The sequence below is a fragment of the Delphinapterus leucas genome, chromosome 2 (assembly GCF_059928025.1).
Source record: "Delphinapterus leucas isolate spDelLeu-1000000601 "Yukka" chromosome 2, BTC_Dleu_Yukka2, whole genome shotgun sequence".
Lineage (NCBI taxonomy): Eukaryota > Metazoa > Chordata > Mammalia > Artiodactyla > Monodontidae > Delphinapterus > Delphinapterus leucas.
The window spans coordinates 159,330,161-159,348,334 of record NC_143130.1 but is presented as its reverse complement, the minus strand read 5'-3'; the positions used below and the strand labels follow the sequence as shown (position 1 = coordinate 159,348,334).

The following is an 18,174-nucleotide window of genomic DNA, read 5'->3' as shown; positions in this document are numbered from 1 at the left end:
CTAGATCTACCCTTCTCATGCCTGTTTTTTTTTTTTTTTTTTGCGGTACCGAGGCCTCTCACTGCTGTGGCCTCTCCCGTTGCGGAGCACAGGCTCCGGACGCGCAGGCTCAGCGGCCATGGCTCATGGGCCCAGCCGCTCCATGGCACGTGGGATCCTCCCGGACCAGGGCACGAACCTGCGTCCCCTGCATTGGCAGGCGGACTCTCAACCACTGCGCCACCAGGGATGCCCTCATGCCTGTTTTTAAATTTAAATGTAAACTATTTTTATGAAATACTCTAGCTGCTATTAATATTTGAAGGATATTGGGTTATCACCTTATTATGATTTCAACAAAAATAATTTTGTAGGAGCCCTTATTGGAATCAGAAGACCAAGGGTGGAGTTCTGTATTTTTGCCATTTGCTGGCCATATGATCTTGGTCAAGTTACTTAACCTTTTTGTACTTCATCAGTAGAATGGAAACAGTAATGTCTTTCTCTGTCACAGGGTTTTTTTGAGTGTTATATCACTTTGTAAACCCTAAAATGAAATGTAAATGTAATAATGAAACTACAAGAAGAAGTAAGTTCTTAGTCAAACTTAGGCATTACTGTGCTGTTTTAAAAATAGGTTCTCCGGGGGCAAAGAGGGGAACCCTGATTTGTAGCATTTGCCAAGTTCAGCAGTATAAAACCCCCCATTTGGCTGGTTTCAAGCTATCAAACAACATCACTGGAGGCAGAGTTGGGAAGAGATGAGCACAGTTGGTTCGTGAGTGTCTCTATGAGCTGGCCCAGACACCACTGGCCTTGGGGGAAAACTGTCTATACCTACACTTTTTATAAGACACAAAAAATGCTAAGTATTCTACTGAAATTTAAAATAATGAACAATTTTCCTGATAAGAGACTTTATTTTGTAAGTTTATTTTTGGGTAGTGAATACAGGATTCCTCATTAAAAACATCAGTTCTTTTGTTAACTCAAAGTGGCATCAAGTCTTAGCTGAAATTTGTGGGGTGAATAAGGTATAGATTCTTGTCTGAAACTCACAAAACTTCTTCCTTTTGGGAAATTGCTTCCAGCGATTACGTTCCTATGTACTTGATTATATACATATAATAAACTTATACAAAGGAAAGAAACAAATATATTTTAGGCATTGAAACATGTAATTTAAACAGATTCTATGTGGGTGCTTACAGGCTGTCAGTAACTGGTAGGTGTAACTAGTTAACATTGCAAGTTGCACCCAGCTGGTTTTTAAAACCGTACGATATACGTCCTTTTAAAGGCAGTGAGGCAGAGCAGCTGAAAACATGGACAGTAGAGAGAATTCCTGCGTTCAAATCCTGGCTCTGCTTTACTCACTACATACCCTTCGGCAAATGATTAGTGTTGTTCTGCTTCAATTTCAAAACAGGAGACAATAACAGTGTCTCCCTAGTCAGGTTGTGGTGAGGATGGAATGAGGGACAACTGTACGAAAAGGTCTTAGAGCAGTGCCTGACATACAGTCAGTATTTACATTGTTGTTATTTTAAGTCTTTAACTTCACGTGCCTGGCAAATCCTTATTGAATCCCATCCACAGATTATTCCTGTTGTTTTTTTTTAAAGCTGATTCTGGTTATATTCCAAATAATAAATGAAAACGAGGTACTTTATTGCACTATTGGTACTGAAATAATCACTGGTAAACTCTTTCATATTAAGTTATTTATAGTTTTTTGGCTACTCTGATCCATAATCTTTTTAGCCCCACAAGAGTGGTATTAATAATTACATTGTACAAAAAATACGCAAGCCTTTCACAAAAACGAGAGTGTAGCTTGAATAGGAATATTGTTAAGCTCCTTTTATAGATGAGGAGACTAATCAGGCAGTAATGTCCCATACTATATCCTTATGGGGACATTTCTCTAATAACCCTTCCCCTCTCAGCAGTTAGTGTCCCTTCTTTGGGTTGCACGTACCTCTGCTTGCACCTTTATTAAGCACTTCTTGTTCATCGTTGTCAGAATTGACTGTTGCATCTGTCTCTTTTATGGTTCATGCCTGTTATCTTCAGCACCTAGTAGAGTACCTGTCACTTAATTGGTTGCTCAGTGAATGCTAAGGAGAGATTGACCACATGCAAAGAATGTTTCCTTTGCGTGTATGTTTATGTGTGAACGCTTAGAGGTAGTAAAATCTCAAAGTGTTTGCCCACTGATATAATGTGGAATTTGTTTTGTGTACAGCTTGTCTGTGGCCAGTGGACTTTCTCTTTTCTCCTTTTTCTCTCAGGCAGAAAGCTTAGAAGATAAGAATATGGCTAAAGTCCAGTGTTCTCAGCTAGAGAAGTTGAAATCACAGTATGACAGGCTGACAGAGGAATTAACTCAGAATGAAAATGAGAACAAAAAACTGAAGCTAAAGTACCAGTGTTTGAAGGACCAACTAGAAGAAAAGGTAAAAATGTGAATGAACTCTAATTTAAAAGACTTTTTTGAATTTCTTCTAGTGTTTCTCCTAGAACATAGTTTATGTACTACTAAATGCTAATTGTTAGGCTTTAATAGCAATTTGTATTGGTGCCAGAAGACATCATAGAAGTTTATTAGAATGCTGTGATTTTTATTCTTTCAACCAACTAGTAACCTTCTAATACTTTTGATTTTAAATTTCTTCTGGATCTTAAAATAGGCATTTAGAGGCAAGGTAGCAAAGAAAGGAATTATGGTTTATTGAAGACCTACTTTATGGCAAGTATTTATGCCAATTGATTTACATATGTGTACTCATTGAATTCTCACAACTCTTTGGGTTAGATTTTATTGATCCCTGTTAACCTATGAGGAAACTGAGGTTCAAAATACAATATATAATAGATGAGGTGGTCACTGTGCACTAGGCACTTTTAATGCTCATAGTCATGTTATGAAATCAATACTATTTTGCTCATTTTTGCAGTTAAAGAGACTGAAACTTAAGAAGGTTGGCAACCTTGGAATGTTCCCAGCAGGCTCACTGCTTTCCTATCAGTAGATGTGTAAAATTTGGGGGGTGTCTGCTATATACCAGGCATTGGGTAGAATACTAGGGACTTCTAGAGTCACTACTTTTGTGGCCAAAAGTCAACTAAGAACAGAAGACAGAATACTTAAATTTGCATTCTATGTCTTTACCAACTTCCTAAAAGGATTTGCATTGGAGTGTGATAGAAGTCAAATAGAAAAAAAAAGACTATTAACATATGGATAATAGGATAAGGCAGGATAGACTGGGCCAGATGACTCCTGTTCTTGATAAGGGTTACTAACTAACATCTTTGTTGAAGGAAATATCACTGGGTGGGGTGTCATCAACCTCTAGAAGAAACATTCTTCATGCTTTGCTCATCTTTTCCTCTTTTTGTTGTTTCACTGTATTTTGTATATATTTTTTACCTTTCTAGTAATTGTTAAAATCAAGGAAATAAAATTTAAGTTAGTTTGGAGTTTATGATTAAATGTGCTTAAGTTGCTAAATTCAGGCCTACAATCTTGACAATTGTGATTTAGTTCTTATGTCATGCTTTGTTTTGACTAAGTCTAATGTTCACACATAATTAATGTATCTGTTGCCAGGGTGTAGTTGCTTTGAAGATAATACTAAATTTTCCAACTTTTCCATAATTAAAAGTTAGCCAGAAGATTGTATTAACATGTTTTGTGTTTAATTATTTGCATTTAAGAAAGAGTGGGGGAAATTTTATGTTGAAAGTTTACCTTGTTCTGCTTAAAATAAATGCTTCTCCACTATCTGTGACGTTCCAGGTATGTATGCATTGTCATACATTCATATAAGTGGAACATTCACCTTAGAAAAGAGTTTTAAAATTTAATGATTGTACAGTAGTCCCCCCTTATTAGTGGTTTCCCTTTCCATTGTTTCAGTTACCTGCCATGGTAACTGAAATTACCAAATTTGGACCAGTTGCAGTCCAGAAAGATTAAATGGAAAATTCCAGAAATAATTCATAAGTTTTAAACTGCACTTTGTTCTGAGTAGCATAATGAAATCTTGAGCTGTCCCACTTTCTAACACCCGTGATCCCCACCTATCTCAGTCCTCTGCTCCTAACATCCAACCATCCACATCATCATGGCTTGATGATCCAGGATCACCCAAAGCAGGTGATCCTCCTTCTGAGGTATTATCAGAAGGTCAGAAGTAGTTTAATGCTATGTCACAATGCCTACCTCATTCATTTCATCTCATCACATTTTATGTAGGCATTGTATCGTCTCTTATCATCACAAGAGGGGTGAATACAGTACAGTAAGATATTTTGAGAGAGAGAGACCACATTCACATAACTTTTATTACAGTATATTGTTACAGTTGTTCTGTTTCATTATTAGTTATTGTTGGTAATCTCTTACTGTGCCTGATTTCTAAACTAAATTATCATAGGTATGTATGTATAATATGTATAGGGTTTGGTACTATCTTCAGTTTTAGGCATCCCCTGGGGGTCGTGGAACATATCCCTCGCAGATAATGGGGGACTACTGTATTCCTCTGCTATGTACTGACAATCTAGTATGTGGCAGGCATTGTGCTGGATGCTGGGGGTGGAATATATCAATAGATAAGACACAGATCTGCAGTTGAAAGCTTCTAGTGGGATCATTAAAAGCAAAATCGCCTTTCAGTTGTTAAAACTATATAGTCAATGATAATGGATCCTAATGCAGAGAAAAGATGTCTATGACGTCTAAAATGGTAAATAATCTTAAGGATACATAGACACACACACATATATAAATATACACAGCGTATATGCTTGCTTTTCTTTAATACTTTTTGTGTACATGATTGCTATGTAGTTTTGATTGACTTAGTGGTTTGTGTTGGCCTGTTTTTTTAGTATAGTTAGCTATGAATCGAAGTTTCACTGGGTTCAGTCATCTACAGATAGGGCCATTCTCTTCAGAAAGTAGTATAGAATTAGTGGCTATAGACAGAACTTTGAGTATAAATCATTTTCTAGCTGTGTGGCATTAGGCAAGTTGCTTAAAACTCAAAGCCTTGAGAGACAAGACAGCAGAAGCAAGAAGAACTACAGTCATGTAGCCTGTGGAACAAAAAACACATTCACAGAAAGATAGACAAGATGAAAAGGCACAGAGCTATGTACCAGATGAAGGAAGAAGATAAAACCCCAGAAAAACAACTAAATGAAGTGGAGATAGGCAACATTCCAGAAAAAGAATTCAGAATAATGATAGTGAAGATGCTCCAGGACCTCAGAGAAAGAATGGAGGCAAAGATCGAGAAGATGCAAGAAATGTTTAACAAAGATCTAGAAGAATTAAAGAACAAACAAACAGAGATGAACAACACAATAACTGAAATGAAAACTACAATAGAAGGAATCAATAGCAGTATAACTGAGGCAGAAGAATGGATAAGTGACCTGGAAGATAAAATAGTGGAAATAATTACTGCAGAGAAAAATAAAGAAAAAAGAATGAAAAGAACTGAGGACAGTCTCAGAGACCCTGGGACAACATTAAAAACAACAATATTCACATTATAGGGGTCTCAGAAGGAGAAGAGAGAGAGACAGGACCCGAGAAAATATTTGAAGAGATTATAGTCAAAAACTTCCCTAACATGGGAAAGGAAATAGCCACCCAAGTCCAGGAAGTGTAGAGAGTCCTATACAGGAAATACCCAAGGAGAAACACACCGAGACTCATAGTAATCAAATTGGCAAAATTAAAGACAAAGAAAAATTATTGAAAGCAGCAAGGGAAAAATGACAACATACAAGGGAACTCCCATAAGGTTAACAGCTGATTTATCAGCAGAAACTCTAGAAGCCAGAAGAGAGCGGCATGATATACTTAAAGTGATGAAAGGGAAGAACCTACAAGCAAGATTACCCTGCAAGGATCTCATTCAGATTCGATGGAGAAATCAAAAGCTTTACAGACAAGCAAAAGCTAAGAGAATTCAGCACCACCAAACCAGCTCTACAACAAATGCTAAAGGAACTTCTCTAAGTGGGAAAGACAAGAGAAGAAAAGTACCTACAAAAACAAGCCCAAAACAATGTTAAAAATGGTAATAGGAACATACATATTGATAATTACCTTAAATGTGAATGGATTAAATGCTCCAACCAAAAGACACAGTCTTGCTGAATGGATACAAAAGCAAGACCCATATATATGCTGTCTACAAGAGACCCACTTCAGACCTAGGGACACATTCAGACTGAAAGTGAGAGGATAGAGAAAGATACTCCATGCAAAGGGAAATCAAAAGAAAGCTGGAGCGGCAATACTCATATCAGATAAAATAGACTTTAAAGAATGTTACAAGAGACAAGGAAGGACACTACATAATGATCAAGGGATCAACCCAAGAAGAAGATATAACAATTATAAATATATATGCACCCAATATAGGAGCACCTCAATACATAAGGCAACTGCTAACAGCTCTGAAAGATGAAGTCGACAGTAACACAGTAATAATGGGGGACTTTAACACCTTACTTATGCCAATGGACAGATCATCCAAACAGAAAATTAATAAGAAAACACAGGCTTTAAATGACACAATAGACCAGATAGATTTAATTGACATTTATAGGACCTTCCATCCAAAAACCACAGATTACACTTTCTTCTCAAGTGCGCATGGAACATCCTCCAGGATAGATCACATCTTGGGTCACAAATCAAACCTCAATAAATTTAAGAAAATTGAAATCATATCAAGCATCTTTTCTGACCACAATGCTATGAGATTAGAAATCAATTACAGGGAAAAAAACGTAAAAAGCACAAACACATGGAGGCTAAACAATACATTACTAAATAACAAAGAGGTCACTGAGGAAATCAAAAAATACTAGAGGCAAATGACAATGAAAACACGATGATCCAAAACCTATGGGATGCAGCAAAAGCAGTTCTAACAGGGAAGTTTATAGCTATACAAGCCTACCTCAAGAAAATAAAAATCTCAGGTAAACAATCTAATGTTACACCTAAAGGAACTAGAGAATGAAGAACAAACGAAACCCAAAGTTAGCAGAAGGAAAGAAATCATAAATATGATAGCAGAAATAAATGAATGAGAAACAAGGCAAACAATAGCAAAGATCAATTAAACTAAACACTGGTTCTTTGAGAAGATAAAGAAAGTTGATAAACCATTAGCAAGACTCATCAAGAAAAAGAGGGAGAGGACTCAAATCAATAAAATTAGAAATGAAAAAGGTGAAGTTACAACAGACAGTGCAGAAATACAAAGCATCCTAAGAGACTACTACCAGCAACTCTATGCCAATAAAATGGACAACCTGGAAGAAATGGACAAATTCTTAGAAAGGTATAACCTTCCCAGACTGAACCAGGAAGAAATAGAAACTCACAGGTGAATTCTATCAAACATTTAGAGAAGAGCTAACACCCATCCTTCTCAAACTCTTCCAAAAAATTTCAGAGGAAGGAACACCCCCAAACTCATTCTATGAGGCCACCATCACCCTGATACCAGCACCAGACAAAGATACTACAAAAAAAGAAAATTACAGACCAATATCACTGATGAATATACATGCAAGAATCCTCAACAAAATACTAGCAAACAGAAGCCAGCAATACATGAAAAGGATCATACACCATGATCAAGTGGGATTTATCCCAGGGATGCAAGGATTCTCCAGTATATGCAAATCAAACAATGTGATACACCACATTAACAAATAGAAGAATAAAAACCATATGATCATCTCAATAGATTCAGAAAAAGCTTTTGAGAAAATTCAACACCCATTTATGATAAAAACCCTGCAGAAAGTAGGCATAGAGGGAACCTACCTCAACATAATAAAGGCCATATATGACAAACCTACAGCAAACATCATGCTCAGTGGTGAAAAACTAAAAGCATTTCCACTAAGATCAGGAACAAGACAAGGAAGTCCACTCTCGCCACTGTTATTCGACATAGTTTTGGAAGTCCTGACCGTGGCAGTCAGAGAAGAAAAAGAAATACAAATTGGAAAAGAAGAAGTAAAACTGTCACTGTTTGCAAATGACATGATACTATACATAGAGAATCCTAGAGATGCCACCAGAAAACTACTAGAGCTAATCAATGAACTTGGTTAAGTTGCAGGATACAAAATCACTGCACATAAATCTCTTGGATTCCTATACACTAATGACGAAAAATCTGAAGAAAAATTAAGGAAACACTCCCATTTACCATTGCAACAAAAAGAGTAAAATATCTAGGAATAAACCTACCTAGGGAGACAAAAGACCTGTATGCAGAAAACTATAAGACACTGTTGAAAGAAATTAAAGATGATACCAACAGATGGAGAGATACTGCATGTTCTTGGATTGGAAGAATCAGCATTGTGAAAATGACTCTACTACCCAAAGCAATCTACAGATTCAATGCAATCCCTATCAAATTACCAATGGCATTTTTTGCATAACTAGAGCAAAAAATCTTAAAATCTGTATGGAGACACAGAAGACCCCGAATAGCCAAAGCAATCTTGAGGGAAAAAAGCGGAGCTGGAGGAATCAGACTCCCTGACTTCACACTATACTACAAAGCTACAGTAATGAAGACAATATAGTACTGGCACAAAAACAGAAATATAGCTCAGTGGAACAGGATTGAAAGCCCAGAGATAAACCCATGCACCTATGGTCAACTAATCTATGACAAAGGAGGCAAGCATATACAATGGAGAAAAGACAGTCTCTTCAATAAGTGGTGCTGGGAAAACTGGACAGCTACATGTAAAAGAATGAAATTAGAACACTTCCTAACACCATACACAAAAATAAACTCAAAATGGATTCGAGACCTAAATGTAAGACCAGACCAGACACTATAAAACTCTTAGAGGATAACATAGGAAGAACACTCTTTGACATAAATCACAGCAAGATCTTTTTTGATCCACCTCCTAGAGTAATGGAAATAAAAACAAAAGTAAACAAATGGGACCTAATGAAACTTAAAAGCTTTTGCAAAGCAAAGGATACTACAAATAAGACGAAAAGACAACCGTCAGAATGGGAAAAACTATTTGCAAACGAATCAATGGACAAAGGATTAATCTCCAAAATATGTAAACAGCTCATGCAGCTCAATATTAAAAATACAACCCAATAAAAAAATGGGCAGAAGACCTAAATAGACATTTCTCCAAAGAAGACATACAGATGGCCAAGAAGCACATGAAAAGCTGCTCAATATCACTATTACAGAAATGCAAATCAAAATTACAATGACGTATCACCTCACTCCAGTTAGAATGGGCATCATCAGAAAATCTACAAACAATAAATGCTGGAGAGGGTGTGGAGAAAAGGGAACACTCTTGCACTGTTGGTGGGAATGTAAATTGATACAGCCACTATGGAGAACAGTATGGAGCTTCCTTAAAAAACTAAAAATAGAATTACTGTATGACCCAGCAATCCCACTACTCGGCATATACCCTGAGAAAACCATAATTCCAAAAGACACATGTACCCCAATGTTCACTGCAACACTATTTACAATAGCCAGGTCATGGAAGCAACCTAAATGCCCATCGACAGATGAACGGATAAAGAAGATGTGGTACATATATGCAATGGAATATTACTCAGCCATAAAAAGGAATGAAATTGGGTCATTTGTAGATACGTGGATCAATCTAAAGACCCTAGAAAAATGGTACAGATGAACCGGTTTGCAGGGCAGAAATAGAGACACGGATGTAGACAACAAACGTATGGACACCAAGGGGGGAAAGCGGCAGTAGGGTGGTGGTGGTGGTGTGATGAATTGGGAGATTGGGATTGACATGTATACACTAATGTGTATAAAATCGATATCTAATAACCTGCTGTATAAAAAAATAAATAAAATTCAAAAAGCAAAACAAAACTCAAAGCCTCAGTTATATCATTCTTAAAACAGGTGTAATAATAAACTCTATTATTGAATTAAATGTGAAAATGTATATAAAGTGCTTGGCTGAATTTCTGATACCTGATAAGGTATCGATTAGCAGCTGCCATTATTTTGTTATTGTTTTGTTACCAAATAGATGCCAGTTAATGGTTCAGCCCAGCAATAAATCAGCAAGCATTGATTAACTACCCAATAATGTGTCAGGTATTAAGGGCCAGGGAACTGGGAGTAAGACTTACTGTGGAACTATGCTGATTGGAAGTTTACAGCCCGACTGTGTTGAATCACTTGAGATGATGGTCCACAAAGAGGCACCGATGTGGGAAGAGCTGGCATTTCTATCAGCAAGTGATATTGCAGGCATGTTTGTTAAGCAAACCAAACAGGTGGGCAGGTTTGTAATTATGTTTGCTATTTGAAGACAGGAACCAAGTCTTGGTTGTTTTTTTTATCTCCAAGACGAGGCCGAGAAACTGACACATGGTAGGTAATTTTTTTTGCGATACGTGGGCCTTTCACTGTTGTGGCCTCTCCCGTTGTGGAGTACAGGCTCTGGACGGGCAGGCTTAGAAGCCATGGCTCACTGGCCTAGCTGCTCCGCGGCATGTGGGATCTTTCTGGACCGGGGCACGAACCCACGTCCCCTGCATCGGCAGGCGGACTCTGAACCACTGCGCCACCAGGGAAGCCCATGGTAGGTAATTTATAAGTAAATTGTGGTTGAAGAGATAGGTGTGTATACACGCAAGTACGTACACATATGTTTACATGGAGATAAAAAATATCAATAACCTATGGATATGTATGTACATTCAGTCTCCCTCTCTCTCCCCCTCCCCCTCCCTCCCCCTCACTCTCTTTGTCTCTCCCCCATTTCCCTTCCCTCTATGAGTGTGTATGTTTTTTTGTTTTTTATTTTTTAACATCTTTATTGGAGTATAATTGCTTTACAATGTTGTGTTAGTTTCTGCTTTACAACAAAATGAATCAGTTATATATATACATATGTTCCCATATCTCTTCCCTCCTGTGTCTCCCTCCCACCGTCCCTATCCCACCCCTCCAGGTGGTCACAAAGCACCGAGCTGATCTCCCTGTGCAATGCGGCTGATTCCCACTAGCTATGTACCTTACGTTTGCTAGTGTACATATGTCCATGCCTCTCTCTCGTTTTGTCACAGTTTACCCTTCCCCCTCCCCATATCCTCAAGTCCATTCTCTAGTAGGTCTGTGTCTGTATTCCTGTTTTACTTCATGACATTTTTTCCCCTTAAATTCCATATATATGTGTTATCATATGGTATTTGTCTTTCTCTTTCTGACTTACTTCACTCTGTATGACAGACTCTAGGTCTATCCACCTCATTACAAGTAGCACAATTTTGTTTCTTTTTATGGCTGAGTTATAGTCCATTGTATATATGTGCCACATCTTCTTTATCCATTCATCCAATGATGGACACTTGGGTTGTTTCCATCTCCGGGCTATTGTAAATAGAGCTGCAATGAACATTTTGGTACATGACTCTTTTTGAATTATGGTTTTCTCAGGGTACATGCCCAGCAGTGGGATTGCTGGGTCATATGGTAGTTCTATTTGTAGTTTTTTAAGGGACCTCCATACTGTTCTCCACAGTGGCTATATCAATTTACATTCCCACCAACAGTGCAAGAGGGTTCCCTTTTCTCCATACCCTCTCCAGCATTTATTGTTTCTAGATTTTTTTTTTTTTTTTTGCGGTACGCGGGACTCTCACTGCTGTGGCCTCTCCCGTTTCGGAGCACAGGCTCCGGATGCACAGGCTCTGGACGCGCAGGCTCAGCGGCCATGGCTCACGGGCCCAGCCGCTCCGCGGCATGTGGGATCTTCCCGGACCGAGGCACGAACCTGTGTCCCCTGCATCGGCAGGCAGACTCTCAACCACTGCGCCACCAGGCAAGCCCTGTTTCTAGATTTTTTGATGGTGGCCATTCTGACTGGTGTGAGATGATATCTCATTGTAGTTTTGATTTGCATTTCTCTAATGAATAGTGATGTTGAGCATTCTTTCATGTGTTTGTTGGCAGTCTGTATATCTTCTTTGGAGAAATGTCTATTTAGGTCTTCTGCCCATTTTTGGATTGGGTTATTTGTGTTCTTGTTATAAAGCTGCATGAGCTGCTTATAAATTTTGGAGATTAATCCTTTGTCAGTTGCTTCATTTGCAAATATTTTCTCCCATTCTGAGGGTTGTCTTTTGGTCTTGTTTATGGTTTCCTTTGCTGTGCAAAAGCTTTGAAGTTTCATTAGGTCCCATTTGTTTATTTTTGTTTTTATTTCCATTTCTCTAGGAGGTGGGTCAAAAAGGATCTTGCTGTGATTTATGTCATAGAGTGTCCTGCCTATGTTTCCCTCTAAGAGTTTGATAGTTTCTGAGCTTACATTTAGGTCTTTAAGCCATTTTGATCTTATTTTTGGGTATGGTGTTAGGGAGTGATCTAATCTCATACTTTTACATGTACCTGTCCAGTTTTCCCAGAACCACTTATTGAAGAGGCTGTCCTTTCTCCACTGTACATTCCTGCCTCCTTTATCAAAGATAAGGTGACCATATGTGCATGGGTTTATCTCTGGGCTTTCTATCCTGTTCCTTTTATCTACCTTTCTGTTTTTGTGCCAGTACCATACTGTCTTGATTACTGTAGCTTTGTAGTATAGTCTGAAGTCAGGGAGCCTGATTCCTGCAGCTCTGTTTTTTGTTATCAAGATTGCTTTGGCTATTCGGGGTCTTTTTTGTTTCCATACAAATTGTGAAATTTTTTGTTCTAGTTCTGTGAAAAATGCCAGTGGTAGTTTGATAGGGATTGCATTGAATCTGTAGATTGCTTTGACTCTGTAGATAGCTTTGGGTAGTAGAGTCATTTTCACAATGTTGATTCTTCCCATGCAAGAACATGGTATATCTCTCCATCTGTTTGTGTCATCTTTAATTTCTTTCATCAGTGTCTTATAATTTTCTTCATATAGGTCTTTTGTCTCCTTAGGTAGGTTTATTCCTAGGTATTTTATTCTTTTTGTTGCAATGGTAAATGGGAGTGTTTTCTTGATTTCACTTTCAGATTTTTCATCATTAGTATATAGGAATGCCAGAGATTTCTGTGCATTAATTTTGTATCCTGCTACTTTCCCAAATTCATTGATTAGCTCTAGTAGTTTTCTGGTAGCATCTTTAGGATTCTCTATGTATAGTATCCTGTCATCTGCAGATAGTGACAGCTTTACTTCTTTTTTTCCGATTTGGATTCCTTTTATTTCCTTTTCTTCTCTGACTGCTGTGGCTAAAACTTCCAAAACTATGTTGAATAAGAGTGGTGAGAGTGGCCAACCTTGTCTTCTTCATGATCTTAGTGGATATGCTTTCAGTTTTTCACCATTGAGGATGATGTTGGCTGTGGATTTGTCATATATGGCCTTTATTATGTTGAGGAAAGTTCCCTCTATGCCTACTTTCTGCAGGGTTTTTATCATAAATGGGTGTTGAATTTTGTCGAAAGCTTTCTCTGCATCTATTGAGATGATCATATGGGTTTTCTCCTTCAATTTGTTAATATGGTGTATCATGTTGATTGTCTTGCGTATATTGAAGAATCCTTGCATTCCTGGAATAAACCCCACTTGATCATGGTGTATGATCCGTTTAATGTGCTGTTGGATTCTGTTTGCTAGTATTTTGTTGAGGATTTTTGCATCTGTGTTCATCAGTGATATTGGCCTGTAGATTTCTTTCTTTGTGACATCCTCGTCTGGTTTTGGTATCAGGGTGATGGTGGCCTCGTAGAATGCGTTTGGGAGTGTTCCTCCCTCTGCTATATTTTGGAAGAGTTTGAGAAGGATAGGTGTTAGCTCTTCTCTAAATGTTTGATAGAATTTGCCTGTGAAGCCATCTGGTCCTGGGCTTTTGTTTGTTGGAAGATTTTTCATCACAATTTCAATTTCAGTGCTTGTGATTGGTCTGTTCATATTTTCTATTTCTTCCTGATTCAGTCTTGGCAGGTTTTGCATTTCTAAGAATTTGTTCATTTATTCCAGGTTGTCCATTTTATTGGCATAGAGTTGCTTGTAGTAATCTCTCATGATCTTTTGTATTTCTGCAGTGTCAGTTGTTACTTCTCCTTTTTCATTTCTAATTCTATTGATTTGAGTCTTCTCCCTTTTTTTTTGTTGATGAGTCTGGCTAACGGTTTATCAATTTTGTTCATCTTCTCAGAGAACCAGCTTTTAGTTTTATTGATCTTTTCTATCATTTCCTTCACTTCTTTTTCATTTATTTCTGATCTGATTTTTATGATTTCTTTCCTTCTGCTAACTTTGGGGTTTTTTTGTTCTTCTTTCTCTAATTGCTTTAGGTGCAAGGTTAGGTTGTTTATTCGAGATGTTTCCTGTTTCTTAAGGTAGGATTGTATTGCTATAATCTTCCCTCTTAGAACTGCTTTTGCTGCATCCCATAGGTTTTGGGTCGTCGTGTCTCCATTGTCATTTGTTACTAGGTATTTTTTGATTTCCTCTTTGATTTCTTCAGTGATCCCTTCGTTATTAAGTAGTGTGTTGTTTAGCCTCCATGTGTTTGTAATTTTTACAGATCATTTCCTGTAATTGATATCTAGTCTCATAGCATTGTGGTTGGAAAAGATACTTGATACAATTTCAATTTTCTTAAATTTACCAAGGCTTGATTTGTGACCCAAGATATGATCTATCCTGGAGAATGTTCCATGAGCACTAGAGAAAAATGTGTATTCTGTTGTTTTTGGATGGAATGTCCTATAAATATCAATTAAATCCATCTTGTTTAATGTATCATTTAAAGCTTGTGTTTCCTTATTTATTTTCATTTTGGATGATCTGTCCATTGGTGAAAGTGGGGTGTTAAAGTCCCCTACTATGAATGTGTTACTGTCGATTTCCCCTTTTATGGCTGTTAGTATTTGCCTTATGTATTGAGGTGCTCCTATGTTGGGTGCATAAATATTTACAATTGTTATATCTTCTTCTTGGATCGATCCCTTGATCATTATGTAGTGTCCTTCTTTGTGTCTTCTAATAGTCTTTATTTTAAAGTCTATTTTGTCTGATATGAGAATTGCTACTCCAGCTTTCTTTTGGTTTCCATTTGCATGAAATATCTTTTTCCATCCCCTCACTTTCAGTCTCTATGTGTCTCTAGATCTGAAATGGGTCTCTGGTAGACAGCAAAGATATGGGTCTTGTTTTTGTATCCATTCAGCCAATCTGTGTCTTTTGGTGGGAGCATTTAGTCCATTTACATTTAAGGTAATTATCAATATGTATGTTCCTATTCCCATTTTCTTAATTGTTTTGGGTTCGTTATTATAGGTCTTTTCCTTCTCTTGTGTTTCTTGCCTAGAGAAGTTCCTTTAGCATTTCTTGTAGAGCTGGTTTGGTGGTGCTGAACTCTCTCAGCTTTTGCTTGTCTGTAAAGGTTTTAATTTCTCCATCAAATCTGAATGAGATCCTTGCTGGGTAGAGTAATCTTGGTTGCAGATTTTTCTCCTTCATCACTTTAAATATGTCCTGCCAGTCCCTTCTGGCTTGCAGAGTTTCTGCTGAAAGATCAGCTGTTAACATTATGGGGATTCCCTTGTGTGTTGTTGTTTTTCCCTTGCTGCTTTTAATGTTTTCTTTGTATTTAATTTTTGACAGTTTGATTAATATGTGTCTTGGCGTATTTCTACTTGGATTTATCCTGTATGGGACTCTCTGTGCTTCCTGGACTTGATTATCTATTTCCTTTCCCATATTAGGGAAGTTTTCAACTATAATCTCTTCAAATATTTTCTCAGTCCCTTTCTTTTTCTCTTCTTCTTCTGGAACCCCTACATTTCGAATGTTGGTGCGTTTAATGTTGTCCCAGAGGTCTCTGAGACTGTCCTCAGTTCTTTTCATTCTTTTTTCTTTATTCTGCTCTGCAGTAGTTATTTCCACTATTTTATCTTCCAGGTCACTTATCCGTTCTTCTGCTTCAGTTATTCTGCTATTGATCCCATCTAGAGTATTTTTAATTTCATTTATTGTGTTGTTCATCATTGTTTGTTTCATCTTTAGTTCTTCTAGGTCCTTGTTAAATATTTCTTGCATTTTGTCTATTCTGTTTCCAATATTTTCGATCATCTTTACTATCATTATTCTGAATTCTCTTCCAGGTAGACTGTGTATTTCCTCTTCATTTTTTAGTTCTGGTGGGTTTTTTATCTTGCTCCTTCATCTGCTGTGTGTTTTTCTGTCTTCTCATTTTGCTTATCTTACTGTGTTTGGTGTCTCCTTTTTGCAGGCTGCAGGTTCGTAGTTCCCATTGTTTTTGGTGTCTGTCCCCAGTGGCTAAGGGTGGTTCAGTGGGTTGTGGAGGGGACTAGTGCCTGTGTTCTGGTGTAGGAGGCTGTATCTTTTCTTTCTGGTGGGCAGCTCCACGTCTGGTGGTGTTTTTTGGGGTGTCTGTGGACTTATGATTTTAGGCAGCCTCTCTGCTAATGGGTGGGCTTGTGTTCCTGTCTTGCTGTTTGTTTGGCATAGGGTGTCCAGCACTGTAGCTTGCTGGTCGTTGAGTGAAGCTAGGTCGTGGTGTTGAGATGGAGATCTCTGGGAGATTTTCGCCATTTGATATTATGTGCAGCTGGTAGGTCTCTTTTAGACCAGTGTACTGCAGTTGGCTCTCCCACCTCAGAGGCACAGCACTAATCCTGGCTGCAGCACCAAGAGCCTTTCATCCACACGGTTCAGGAGAAAAGGGAGAAAAAGTAGAAAGAAAGAATTAGTAGAAGAAAGAAAGAAAGAATGAAAAAGGAAGGAAGGAAGGAAGGAAGAAAGAAAGAAGGGAGGGAGGGAGGAAGGAAGGAAGGAAGGAAAAAAGAAGACAAAGTAAAATAAAATAGTAAGATAAAATATAATAAAGTTATTAAAAAATAATTATTAAGAGAAAAAAAAAAACGGACGGATAGAACCCTGGGACAAATGATGGAAGCAAAGCTATACAGACAAAATCTCGCACAGAAGCATACACATACACACTCATAAAAAGAGGAAAAGGGGAAAAAATCATAAATCTTGCTCTCAAAGTCAGCCTCCTCAATTTGGGAAGATTCGTTGTCTATTCATGTATTCCACAGATGCAGGGTACATCAAGTTGATTGTGGAGCTTTAAGCCGCTACTTCTGAGGCTGCTGGGAGAGATTTCCCTTTCTCTTCTTTGTTCTCACAGCTCCCAGGGTCTCAGCTTTGGATTTGGCCCCGCCTCTGCGTGTAGGTCGCTGGAGTGCGTTTGTTCTTCGCTCAGACAGGACGGGGTTAATGCAGCCGCTGATTCGGGGGCTCTGGCTCACTCAGGCTGGGGGGAGGGAAGGGCATGGAGTGCGGGGCGGTCCTGCGGCGGCAGAGGCCGGCATGACGTTGCACCAGCCTGAGGCGTGCCGTGGGTTCTCCCGGGGGAGTTGTCTCTGGATCACGGGACCCTGGCAGTGGCGGGCTGCACAGGCTCCCCGGAAGGGGGTTGTGGATAGTGACCTGTGCTCGCACATAGGCTTCTTGGTGGCGGCAGCAACAGCCTTAGTGTCTTATGCCCGTCTCTGGGGTCCCGCTTTTATCCGTGGCTCCCGCCCGTTTCTGGAGCTCCTTTTAGCAGCGCTCTTAATCCCCTCTCCTCGGGCACCAGGAAACAAAGAGAGAAGAAAAAGTCTCTTGCCTCTTAGGCAGGTCCAGCCTTTTCCCCAGACTCCCTCCCGGCCAGCCGTGGTGCACTAATCACCTGCAGGCTGTGTTCACGCCGCCAACCCCAGTCCTCTCCCTGAGATCCGACCAAATCCTGAGCCTCATCCCTCAGCCCCGCCCGCCTGGGCGTGGGAGCAGACAAACCTCTTGGGCTGGTGAGTGCAGGTCGGCACCGATCCTCTGTGCGGGAATCTCTATGCTTTGCCGCCCGCACCCCTGTTGCTGTGCTCTCCTTCTCGGCCCTGAAGCTTTCCCTCTCCGCCACCCAGAGTTTCCGCCCACGAAGGGGCTTCCTAGTGTGTGGAAACTTTTCCTCCTTCACAGCTCCCTTCCACTGGTGCAGGTCCCGTCCCTATCCTTTTGTCTCTGTTTATTCTTTTTTCTTTTTCCCTACTCAAGTACGTGGGGGGTTTCTTGCCTTTTGGGAGGTGTGAGGTCTTCTGCCAGCGTTCA

At 39.0% G+C, this 18,174-nt stretch overlaps 1 protein-coding gene across 8 annotated transcripts in view; it reads left to right on the top strand.

Annotated features, from left to right (window-relative positions):
• Window positions 1-18,174, top strand: part of CEP128 (centrosomal protein 128) — a 455,276-nt gene that overhangs the window by 153,450 nt on the left and 283,652 nt on the right. For all 8 annotated transcript variants that reach the window (XM_089908039.1, XM_089908032.1, XM_089908034.1 and 5 more), the window contains one exon: window positions 2,274-2,438. In XM_089908039.1, coding sequence (XP_089764165.1) covers window positions 2,274-2,438 — 165 coding nt within the window. The remainder of the gene's footprint in view (window positions 1-2,273; window positions 2,439-18,174) is intronic.